This window comes from Gobio gobio (genome assembly GCF_949357685.1).
Source record: "Gobio gobio genome assembly, chromosome: 9".
Taxonomy (NCBI): domain Eukaryota; kingdom Metazoa; phylum Chordata; class Actinopteri; order Cypriniformes; family Gobionidae; genus Gobio; species Gobio gobio.
The window spans coordinates 45,478,490-45,490,707 of NC_137115.1; the positions used below are offsets into that span (position 1 = coordinate 45,478,490).

At 38.4% G+C, this 12,218-nt stretch overlaps 1 protein-coding gene across 6 annotated transcripts in view; it reads left to right on the forward strand.

The window, feature by feature from the left end:
* ripor1 (RHO family interacting cell polarization regulator 1) overlaps positions 1-12,218 on the forward strand; it is a 104,236-nt gene that overhangs the window by 68,887 nt on the left and 23,131 nt on the right. For all 6 annotated transcript variants that reach the window (XM_079825166.1, XM_079825163.1, XM_079825162.1 and 3 more), the window contains exons 3-10: positions 2,307-2,459; positions 3,214-3,292; positions 3,463-3,486; positions 3,649-3,702; positions 7,924-8,073; positions 9,627-9,690; positions 9,855-9,898; positions 11,614-11,739. In XM_079825166.1, the coding sequence (XP_079681292.1) occupies positions 2,307-2,459; positions 3,214-3,292; positions 3,463-3,486; positions 3,649-3,702; positions 7,924-8,073; positions 9,627-9,690; positions 9,855-9,898; positions 11,614-11,739 (694 nt within the window). The remainder of the gene's footprint in view (positions 1-2,306; positions 2,460-3,213; positions 3,293-3,462; positions 3,487-3,648; positions 3,703-7,923; positions 8,074-9,626; positions 9,691-9,854; positions 9,899-11,613; positions 11,740-12,218) is intronic.

A 12,218-nucleotide genomic window follows, 5' to 3' on the forward strand; every position in this document is an offset into this window, starting at 1 on the left:
TATGTGTGTGCCATGTTGTAGAGGTAAGCATTTGGCAACATGTTAATTTTTCAGAGGAGCAGAGTGGCTCTTGAGCGATGACTCTTCTGGTTGATGTCATTTGATTCAAAAGCATGTGTAGCACTCTTCAACCCCTGCTGTTGAAATAGAGCAGAGACAGAGAACGCATAAAACATTAAAGACGACCACTATCAGGACAAAATGGAGGAACACCGAGCAAGAGATCCAGACACAATGAACAGAAGTATAAAAGACAGAAACAGTTCACAGTTAAATGGAGGAAAAATGTCAAATAATGCACTACTATGAATAAATGACAGATTTCCCCTTCATTCACTCTTTTTGTTACTGTGACTTCTTTTAGTTCTACAGTCTATTTGTCTATTGTTGCTGTATCCTCATACAGCTTTACTGGAGCAAATTGTATCAAGACACATCAGTCTTTCTCTCCTTTTTTTGAGCTGTCTTTCATCTTGGAAGAGCAATTGCTGCTTGAATCGATCAGCATGAGTGTTGTTCTAAAGCACTATTGATTTAAATAAGAGATTGTTTGTTTCCCTGGTTGACCATAATACTTTTCTACATTCAAACACTTCCTGTGCCATTGGTCGGACAAACAGACTCAGTAGACTCAGAAGCTGACTCAACTGTTTGGTTTCCTGTGATGTTTTTAACATTGTAGTTGCGAATTCTGAATGATAAAATAAGAATAGCTTTTATGTTGATTAATATAAATTGTATAAATTCCAGCTATTATTAAAGGGTTAGTTCACCCAAAGATGAAAATTCTGTCATTAATTACTTACCCTCATGCCGTTCGACACCCGTAAGACCTTTGTTCATCTTCGGAACACAAATGAAGATATTTTTGTTGAAATCCGATGGCTCAGAAAGGCCTCCATTGGCAGCAATGACATTTCCTCTCTCAAGACCCATAAAAGGTACTAAAGACGTCGTTACAAAGTCCATCTCACTACAGTGGTTCTAAAATAATTTTATGAAGTGAAGAGAATAGTTTTTGTGTGCAAAAAAAACAACAAAATAACGACTTTATTCAACAAGTTCTTGTCTTCCGCCTGGGCCTTTGACGTGAACTCACAAAGCACCACGACGCATGAGCGAGAATATCACGTAGAGCCGGCGTTCTGACACATGACCCGGAAGCGAGGAGCTTTGTTTACAAGCAGAGGAAGACGCGCCGTATCTAAGCTGTTGAATTCTACATTGATCGTGCTTTAGGTCTTGGCGTACTGGTCAAAATGGGGCTAAAGTGTGCATTTCCTGGATGCCCGCACCATGAGAAACGAACAAGTGCACGTAAAAGTGCCTTACCAAAGCCACGAAATGAAAGTCATATTCTCGCGCATGCGTCGTGGTGCTTCGTGAGTTCACGTCAAAGGCCCAGGCGGAAGAAAAGAACTTGTTGAATAAAGTTGTTATTTAGATTTTTTTTTTTGCGCACAAAAACTATTCTCGTCGCGTCATAAAATGATTGTAGAACCACTGTAGTGAGATGGACTTTGTAACGATGTCTTTAGTACCTTTTATAGGTCTTATGAGTGCAAATTACATTGCTGCCAATGGAGGCCTTTCTGAGCCATCGGATTTCAACAAAAATATCTCAAAGGGATAGTTCACCCAAAAATGAAAATTCTTTCATCATCTACTCACCCTCAAGTTGTTCCAAACCTATATGAGTTTCTTTGTTCTGCTGAACACAAAAGAAGATATTTTGAAGAATGTTTGTAACAAAGCAAATAGAGCAACCATTGACTACCATAGTATTTTTCCCCCCTACTATGGTAGTCAATGGTTGCTCTATCTGCTTGGTTACAAACATTCTTCAAAATATCTTCTTTTGTGTTCAGCAGAACAAAGAAACTCATACAGGTTTGGAACAACTTGAGGGTGAGTAAATTATAGAATTTTCATTTTTGGGTGAACTATCCCTTTAATTTGTGTTCCGAAGATGAACAAAGGTCTTACGGGTGTCGAACGACATGAATTAATGACAGAATTTTCATTTTTGGGTGAACTAACCCTTTAATACATTATTTTATATGAATATATTTTATTAATGTGTTGTTTTATATTAACATATTTTAATATATTATTTTAAAAATGACAAAAATAAATATTTTTTGAGTAGGGGCAAAAAGCTAAATGTTTTTCGGGAAAAAGCCATTACTGTTGTACTTGACTCTTCACATTAAACCAGAGTTAGGCAAAGTGTTTAACTATCAAAAAAATTACCTTAAACATTATAAATGTATACTTAAGCTTTATGTACCTGATATGTGTCCTAGGAACCTTTCTGTGTTCAGCACACCTGCGTGCGTGAGGAAGACTCCCTCCAGAGCAAGCAGGATGTTCACGCTCTCTACTAAATCACCTCCCCCAAAGGTGCCCCAGCCTGAGAGGCTGGACGAGGTGTACGAGGCCCTAAAGAGAGGACTGCAGTATGTACACACACACACACACACACACACACACACACACACACACACACTTTTCTGCATTTCTGAGAAACACTTGATATTTGAAATCAACCCAAACAAACACACGCCCTTAAAATGCATGAACACACAATGCAAGAGTGGTTGTCTCTTTATCGTAGCTGAAGCGCAGCAAAATAAAGCGAAGATGACGAATGACAAGACAGGACAAAAAAGAACATACAGTACAATATATACAATCAAGAGTTCATTGTTAGCCGCCAGCAGCAAAGCAGCTCCAGACAAACAATGACACACAAAACTGTCCTGTTACTCTAGCTAACATTACAGCAACAGCATATCTTCTGTGAAACATAGAAAAACAAATGTTACCTGCATATGGAGCAGAAACAACATAACCTCTGCGTCTGTTTTTAAGCTTTTCTAATATTAACGCGGGTCCTAAAGCTCTTGCATTATCATAACACTTCTTTTTCCAGTGATATTCCTCTGACCTTTTCTCTTTAGTAATGTCTCTCAGCCATCTCTCTTTCTACAGTCTTTCTTCAACTCTCTATCTTGCTCACTCTCTCTCGCCCCCCATCATGAGTCGACACACCCTCTACTGCTGATTGGCTACAAGTGTGTTGTGGTGCTCGGTCTGATTCTCTTTCAACAGCGTTTCTCAGAAATCGCTTACTGCACTTTTAAACACGTAAAGCAGTGTGTTATCAGTTTGCGCACACTCGTACTTATATACTGCCCCATACTTTTACAGATCCTACCTGCAGGTCCATCAGATGGAGCTGGAGAGTCTGAATAGACAAATGAAGGAGTCTAAGAGAAACTCTCGCTTGGTAAGTCTAAACGTAAAAAGAAGTAAGAATTTAATTTACCCATTTATTTTCAAAGGTGAAGCCATTTCGGCACTTTCAAATTGTGTCATGGTACAAAGCAATTTAAATCTGAACACTTTTCTGTCTTTTTTATTTGAATATGTCTGATTTGTAATCTCTCTCTGTTGTAGGGTTTTTTGTATGAACTTGACAAGGTGAGTGGATGCTTGGTTATTTTCATTTGACTTTGGTTTGGGGATAGAGACTGCACCCAAAGTAGCCTAGTACCAATATAAACTCTTGTTTCATATTATTGGCTTGCTGATGCCTGTTAATAATAGTTTGAACATCATAAATGTTATTCTCTGTTCTCTCAGCAAGTGAAAGTGATCGAGAGGTTTATGAGGCGGCTGGAGTTTCATCTCAGTAAGGTAAGCGTGCCGTTTAACTGAAATGCAAATCATTTGTAAAGAGGAGCTATGCAAACGTTATGAATATTCAGGTGGTATAAACAAAACAACTCTAATATTCATGAAATTGTTGAAAGCAGGCTTTATTAGAAAAATCAGTTTCTGCACTGAAGAAGATGTAGACATGCCAACTAACGTTTTTTGAGACATTTAAATAAAATTAAAAAAAGTACTATAAATATGAAATCAACATTATATATATATATATATATATTTTACAGTACTGGTCAAAGTACCATTCAAAAGTTTTGTTTTAATGTTTTTGAAAGTAGTCTTATTCTCAACAATACTTTATTTATTTGATCAAAAAATACAGTAACAACAGTAATACTGTAAAATATTGTTAAAATTTAAATTAACTGGTTTCTGAGATCATAGAATGATTTCTGAAAGATCATGTGACACTGAAGTCTGCAGTAATGGCTGGTGAAAATTCAGCTTTGCCATCACAGAAATAAATTACATTTTCAAATACACTCACCTAAAGGATTATTAGGAACACCTGTTCAATTTCTCATTAATGCAATTATCTAATCAACCAATCACATGGCAGTTGCTTCAATGCATTTAGGGGTGTGGTCCTGGTCAAGACAATCTCCTGAACTCCAAACTGAATGTCAGAATGGGAAAGAAAGGTGATTCAAGCAATTTTGAGCGTGGCATGGTTGTTGGTGCCAGACGGGCCGGTCTGAGTATTTCACAATCTGCTCAGTTACTGGGATTTTCACGCACAACCATTTCTAGGGTTTACAAAGAATGGTGTGAAAATGGAAAAACATCCAGTATGCGGCAGTCCTGTGGGCAAAAATGCCTTGTTGATGCTAGAGGTCAGAGGAGGATGGGCCGACTGATTCAAGCTGATAGAAGAGCAACTTTGACTGAAATAACAACTCGTTACAACCGAGGTATGCAGCAAAGCATTTGTGAAGCCACAACACGCACAACCTTGAGGCGGATGGGCTACAACAGCAGAAGACCCCACCGGGTACCACTCATCTCCACTACAAATAAGAGGCTACAATTTGCACGAGCTCACCAAAATTGGACAGTTGAAGACTGGAAAAATGTTGCTTGGTCTGATGAGTCTCGATTTCTGTTGAGACATTCAGATGGTAGAGTCAGAATTTGGCGTAAACTGAATGAGAACATGGATCCACTTGTTACCACTGTGCAGGCTGGTGGTGATGGTGTAATTGTGTGGGGGATGTTTTCTTGGCACACTTTAGGCCCCTTAGTGCCAATTGGGCTTCGTTTAAATGCCACGGCCTACCTGAGCATTGTTTCTGACCATGTCCATCCCTTTATGACCACCATGTACCCATCCTCTGATGACTACTTCCAGCAGGATAATGCACCATGTCACAAAGCTCGAATCATTTCAAATTGGTTTCTTGTACATGACAATGAGTTCACTGAACTAAAATGGCCCCCACAGTCACCAGATCTCACCCCAATAGAGCATCTTTGGGATGTGGTGGAACAGGAGCTTCGTGCCCTGGATGTGCATCCCACAAATCTCCATCAACTGCAAGATGCTATCCTATCAATATGGGCCAACATTTCTAAAGAATGCTTTCAGCACCTTGTTGAATCAATGCCACGTAGAATTAAGGCAGTTCTGAAGGCGAAAGGGGGTCAAACACAGTATTAGTATGGTGTTCCTAATAATCCTTTAGGTGAGTGTGTGTGTGTGTATGTATATATATATATACATACATTTACATATACATATATACATTTTTCATCATACTTTCGTGGAATTATTTCTGAGCAAACAATAGGATGTGGCACTCTTGTCAAACAGAGTTGCGTGTGTGTTGTAGCTCAGCAGGCTTGTTCTTGTTCAAATGTCTCTGTGTTAGTGACAACTCTTGCATGGCCCCGTGGCCCTGATAACAGCCTCTGTATGGCTGTGCACATGCATTCATGCACGTACATCTGTGTCTAAACAGTGACTTTTTTTTCCTGATAGATGGTCACCTACAGGATATAGTAAAGCCTAATCCTCCCCCTCACTGAGGACGCATTCTTAGACAGATTTTTCCCCCCTGTACGCGCACATGGATGCTCACACACAGGGGACACGGGTCACAGGCAGAGGACAGCTTCAGGGGCTGCTCGCATTCTTGGCTTGTTTGGGGAGCGGTTAAACCCTCCACTGGACCTGTTGGAGTCTGAACTAACAGCCTAAACTAACCCAAGCCAGCTGCACTACAGGAAGAACCCTTCCTCTATCGCCCTCTTCCTCCCCGGCCCCAATGCATGTGTGATTAGTGTGTGTTTTATGAGCAGAGGGCGCTGTAGGGAGTCTCCATGCTTTGGCTGGGTTCAGATATGTTGGACCTCTATATTAATGGAGGAGGGGTGAAGTGAGAAAATGCCAACAAAACGTAATATTAAATGGCTTTGCTAACGACAGTCCCAACAAACTTTCAGATGCTTTGTAGGGAGGGTGGCATTCGTGTATTGGCTATGGTCTGTGACAAATGTGAATGAAAAGGCGCATTGTTATCAGTTTTTTATAGCAGTGTGTATTAGCGAGAGAAGCGCTGTCATAACTCTGTGAAACTTATGACTGTCCCACTGACTCCCTGCCAGTATGCTGGAACACGCTCACTGGACGGTTCCTAACCATCTCCAGATGGACACACTGAGAGGAAAATTTTCCTTCTCCCACTTTATGTCTTTCCTTCGTCCTTCTTTCGGTTATTGCAGGAAACCTTTTAAGGGCCGCAGACAGTTTAACCCTTGTTCTCGCCTTCAGTCTTGGGAATTGTGTGTGTTTGTGTTTCTTGACTTGCGTGTTTATCTCATTGTGTGTGTATATGCGTTTACTCCCAGTATGAGGCTCCCCCACACCTGCTGGATATGGCTGCTTATGCCTTTCTGGCGATTTGGTTCATCATCTTGGCCTTGCCACATGCACACTTTTGCCTAGCAATCTGAAGGGCAACAAACTACCGTTCAAGAGTTGATTCTTACTACAGACTAACTCTAATTCATAACCCAATCCATATACCTACAAGAAAGAAAAATCCATTATTTACTTTTAATTATTAACTTTTTTCCCTTTTGAGGACGTTCCTTTACTCAAGCTTTAAAGCATGCCAACACACAAATGTACATAACATTTCTTATTTTATAGCCTTTCTATTGCTTTTAATTATGGTGCACATATAAGAGTTTATACCCGTTTATTCTTGGTTTTCATGGCTCAGCTTAAACTGGTGTTTCTCTGATTCTCCTCAGTTGGGTATTGCTTTTTAATGTCATGATCCTATGCCTCTCCTGGTAAACATTCTTCCAGTGAATGGAGCTTTCTTACTGTTTGCATGATTCTCATTCATTCATACTGGTTTACAATAGACAGCTCATTCTTTTTCTAATCTCTGAATTACAGGACTCGTGCTGTGAATAATTACTAAATGACTGTTTGTAATGATTATGTATCTTACTCCGAGCATCTGCCTAAATTTTAGTTGACATAATGAGGAGATTTAACAGTTTCCTGTCTCCATTACTGGCTTCCACATTTGCAGACCTGCTCAAGGTGTTGCGGATAGATCAATAAACTCTAAATTACTTATATTAGAGACAATGAGGCCCAGCAGGAAGTACTTGGGCAAGAAAAGCTTTAACAAGAAGATGCTGTGGTTTGTGCATGTGTGCGCATATGCAGTGAAATCGGTTCATTGTCACCATCTGGATGTAGACTTAAGCTGTGGCTACCTCATTAAGTCATAAAAATACTGAACTTTATTGAAAGATCCATCTTAGGTAGTAGCTGTGTTTTGGATCAGGGTAGTTATTCCTAGCTGGTCTAAGCTGGTCATTATTTGGTTGACCAGTCACCATGTTCCAAAATTTAGCCTGACCATTTTAAACATGCTATGGCATGCTAGATTGTCGCTGGTAGAAGCAAACAATTCTTACTCAGTATTTTTTTTCCAAATATTTAAATGTCTACATTTTGATGAGCAAAAAATTATAAGATGGTAAGAATTGATTTCTAGCTAATGACCATCTAGAAACCAGCTACCATGTTTCAGTACACAGCTCAAGATGGATTTTTCAGCAGGAAATGCTATTGAAGACATTTGTTCTGAACACTGACATCAATATTTCTCATAATGTATTTCATTGATTGATTATAATAAACGCTTTGTGTGTGTGTTACTGCAGATTGACGAGCTCTATGAAGCCTACTGCATGCAGCGCAGACTAAGAGACGGAGCCGATAAGATGGTGAAGGCTTACAATGCCTCGCCAGGCAGCAGGGAGGCCAGAGAGAGTCTGTCTGAAGCTAACAAGAGCTTCAAAGAATACACAGAGGTAAGAGTGTGTGGGTAGATGAGAGTATGGAATTATGGACCCTCTGTCAGTGTTAATGAACGGAATCCACTTTGGAACTGGAATTCACTTTAGCTTAGTGTTAGTGAACTGAATCCACTTTGGAACTGGAATTCACTTCAGCTTTTTGTTAGTGAACTGAATTCACTTTGAACTGAAATTCACTTCATTTTAGTGTTAGTGAACTTAATCCACTTTACAACTGAAGTTCACTTTAGCTTAATGTTAGTGAACTGAATACACTTTGGAACTGGAATTCACTTCAGCTTTTTGTTAGTGAACTGAATTCACTTTGAACTGAAATTCACTTCATTTTAGTGTTAGTGAACTGAATACACTTTGGAACTGGAATTCACTTTAGTTTAGTGTTAGTGAACTGAATCCACTTTGGAACTGGAATTCACTTCAGCTTAGTGTTAGTGAACTGAATCCACTTTGGAACTGGAATTCACTTCAGCTTAGTGTTAGTGAACTGAATCCACTTTGGAACTGGAATTCACTTCAGCTTAGTGTTAGTGAACTGAATCCACTTTGGAACTGGAATTCACTTCAGCTTAGTGTTAGTGAACTGAATCCACTTTGGAACTGGAATTCACTTCAGCTTAGTGTTAGTGAACTAAATTCACTTTGGAACTGGAATTCACTTCAGCTTTTTGTTTGTGAACTGAATTCACTTTGAACTGAAATTCACTTCATTTTAGTGTTAGTGAACTTAATCCACCTTACAACTGAAGTTCACTTCAGTTTAAGCATCAGCAAACTGAATTCACCTCAGAACTGAATTTTACTTCAGTTTTAGTTACCAATTCAGATTTGAAATCCACTTTGGTTTAGTGATAGTAAACTGACTTACACTGACTCCACATACAACTTTAATTCACTGTGAGGTGTAAGGGACTGGAGTTGCGGGTAAGCAACAAACTGAATTATTTACAGTGGTAAGATCAACATCAAGAGATTAATATGGAAATGATGTCGTCATGTATAGGTTCCGGTAAAAGTGTGACCCTGAAAAATGTGATTAGTTTTATGACATTGTCAGGAAGTTGAGACGTACTCTCTACTGATTATGGCTTAAGCCACAGGTTTTTTTGCATCCAGATAGATACAGGGCAGAACTAGACTCATTTGATATGCTCATGGTAATAATGCAGGGAGGCAATCTGATTAAAAGTGGACAGCCTTTCCCAGTCAAGTGCTTTTCATTACCCTAATGGTTGCTGCAAGACAAGCTTTCAACTGTAGGAAAAGTATTCCCCATGATTCTCCTCTCTCTCTCTCTCTCTCTCTCTCTCTCTCTCTCTCTCTCTCTCTCTCTCTCTCTCTGGCTATTAGTACTTACTAAATATTGTACAGTTATGGTCTACAATTTTTTTTAAATGTTAAGTAAAACAGTAGGCTTTATCCCACGATAAACGTTTCAAACTGTAGGGTGCCACATTGTTGTTTCTACACACGGCATGTTTATTTCCCTCGTTCCTGCCACCTTCGTCTATTTTCCTCTGTGTATTTACCCACTGTCTCTGTCCCTACAGAATATGTGCATGCTAGAGAGTGAGTTGGAGAACCAGCTGGGGGAATTCCATGTCAAAATGAAGGGTAAGACAGTCTCTATATACCAGAGTACTAGTCAACTCCAGAGTGATTTTAATTAGTAGTTTCCTACAGTTATAAACATATTTCTCATATCTCACATCTGATTTAATTTCTATTCCAACTGTGTGCTTGCTGTATTTAAATAACAAAGTGTGCCTTTGTTCCAGGCTTGGCAGGTTTTGCACGACTTTGTGCTGGAGATCAGTATGAGGTGAGCTAATAATTTACCTTCTCTTTCATTTATAACCAGCACGAAGTCTTATTGTGCACAATTCGTCAGTGCACATAGTTTCACAATCTTTTATAAAAAAAGGCCAGTTCATGTAATAAAGATTACATTTTTTAAAATTGGGAAATACGTTGAGAAGCTTGACATTCAGCCTCACAGTTATTGTTGTTATCTTGGTTCCCTTTTATTGAGAAGCTCAAAAAAATATGGCCTGATTACTGGGTCAAAAATGTTCATCCGCTCCACAATCCACTTTTCGTGATCCATTACTTAAGTTGAACAGATTGTTGACTTCCCTCTATTTTTACATTCATCATGTCCTCATAAAGCTGCCTTGATGTCATCAATGAATTGCTTTGTAATTTTGTCAGTGGCAGATATGACAGATAGTGGTGATTTGAAGATCTGGCTGGTTTGAACACTGCACTAGGCAATCAATGAGCTATAACTACCATTGTGCCCTTAAGCAAGCTTTGGATGAAAGCGTCTGCTAAATGACTGCTACGAGAGACAGAGACAGATCTCGGCATCTGCTCTGTGCAGTGAAGAACAGATTTGGGGAGGCGGAGGATAATTAAAGAAGGACGAATGTTAATGTGTCTGCCTCACCTCCACCTGTTTAACATGCAAGAGCTTCAGAGTGAATGGCAGGCCAATCAATGCAGTGAGTCAGCACAGTCTGCTCGGCAAGGGCCCTCAGAGATGTGACAGGAAGGGAGGTGGTGTGAAAAAAAACAAGAAATTGACTTGAGAAGATCTAGAAATGGATGAAAGAGTGGGTGGACTTTTTATTCGGCCCATCTGTTATTCTCATTGCCTTTACTGTACAAAAACACAAAAGTCAAGCTTTTCTTCCTCCTCTCCATGTGAATGAATAAATAATCAGTTTAAAGTTATTGGTAACACTTTACAATAAGGTTCATTAGTTAACTACATTAATTGACATGAACTAATTATGAACTGCACTTACAAACCATTTATTTATCTTTCTTAATGTTAATTTCAACATTTACTAATGCATTATTAAAATCGTGCTAACATTATTTAATGCACTGTGAACTAACATGAACAAACCATGAACAGCTGTATTTTTATGAACTAACGTTAACAAAGATGAACTAATGCTGAACAGAGGTGTTGTTCATGTTAACTAATGCATTAACTAATGTTAACTAATACAACCTTTTTGTAAAGTGTTACCAAGTTATTTAAAAGTTTGAAGATGATGAAAAACTTTTGTTAGATGTTTGCTTAATACAAGAAAAAAAAAACATTTGCCAATGGGATAGAAAATATAAATGTAAGCATTATTCTATGAAATCAAGCCTTAATATCTTGCAATTTGGAATATTATATGTAATATATTTTTATATATATTATTTATAAACATATAGAGAGTAAAATAAAATACAATAAATATACATAATACAGTAAAAATCCTTAAAACAGGATATAAAGAATTTCTTTAAGTATTTTTGTTGTTACAATATAATAATAATAATTTATATTATTATTACTAATTATTATACTGATTAAGAAATAATTTAAATAATTTATTAATTGATTGTTAGAATGAATGGTGTCATTTAAATTCCTTCACAGTTCTTTATAAAGCCAGTTGTGACTGATTAATTTTTGTCTTGTTTACGTTAGAAATTGTTTACAATGTAATAATAATAATAATAATAATATCACAGATCTTTATGAAGTACGGTCGCCAGCGGTGGAAGCTGCGGGGTCGGATTGAAATCAATGGCAAGCAAGTGTGGGACAGTGAGGAGATGGTCTTCCTCCCCCTCATCACAGAGTTTCTGTCTATAAAGGTAGTTTTTACATGAATATACAGTCATATTCACCCATATATTGTCTGCTATTTCTCCCTCCCTCTTTCTGTTTTCTCACACATACTATCAATCTCTGTCTCTCCTTCCTGTCACATTCACATGTGCACCACAGTCACATCAATCTGTGAGACATTAATGCACATAACAGCACAGCAGCTGGACTTTGACTTGTTTTTTTCTCCCAATGGTTCCATGACACATAACTGCTTGTGAGGGGAGGGGAACATCACTTCGGGATAGAGAGAGGAAGACTGCATGGGATAGAGTGAGGGGAAGTTTACAGAAGACAGCGATATTAAAATAGAGAGACTCCAGGGAAAGAATGAAGAGAATGCAGCTGATGTTTGTCAACATGTTTTAGATTGGCCTGAGAGATGTAAAATGTACACTCATGGGCAACAAAAAATGGGCTATGCCAAAAATGGCAAAATATTTAATGGTTTTAACCATTTTAATCA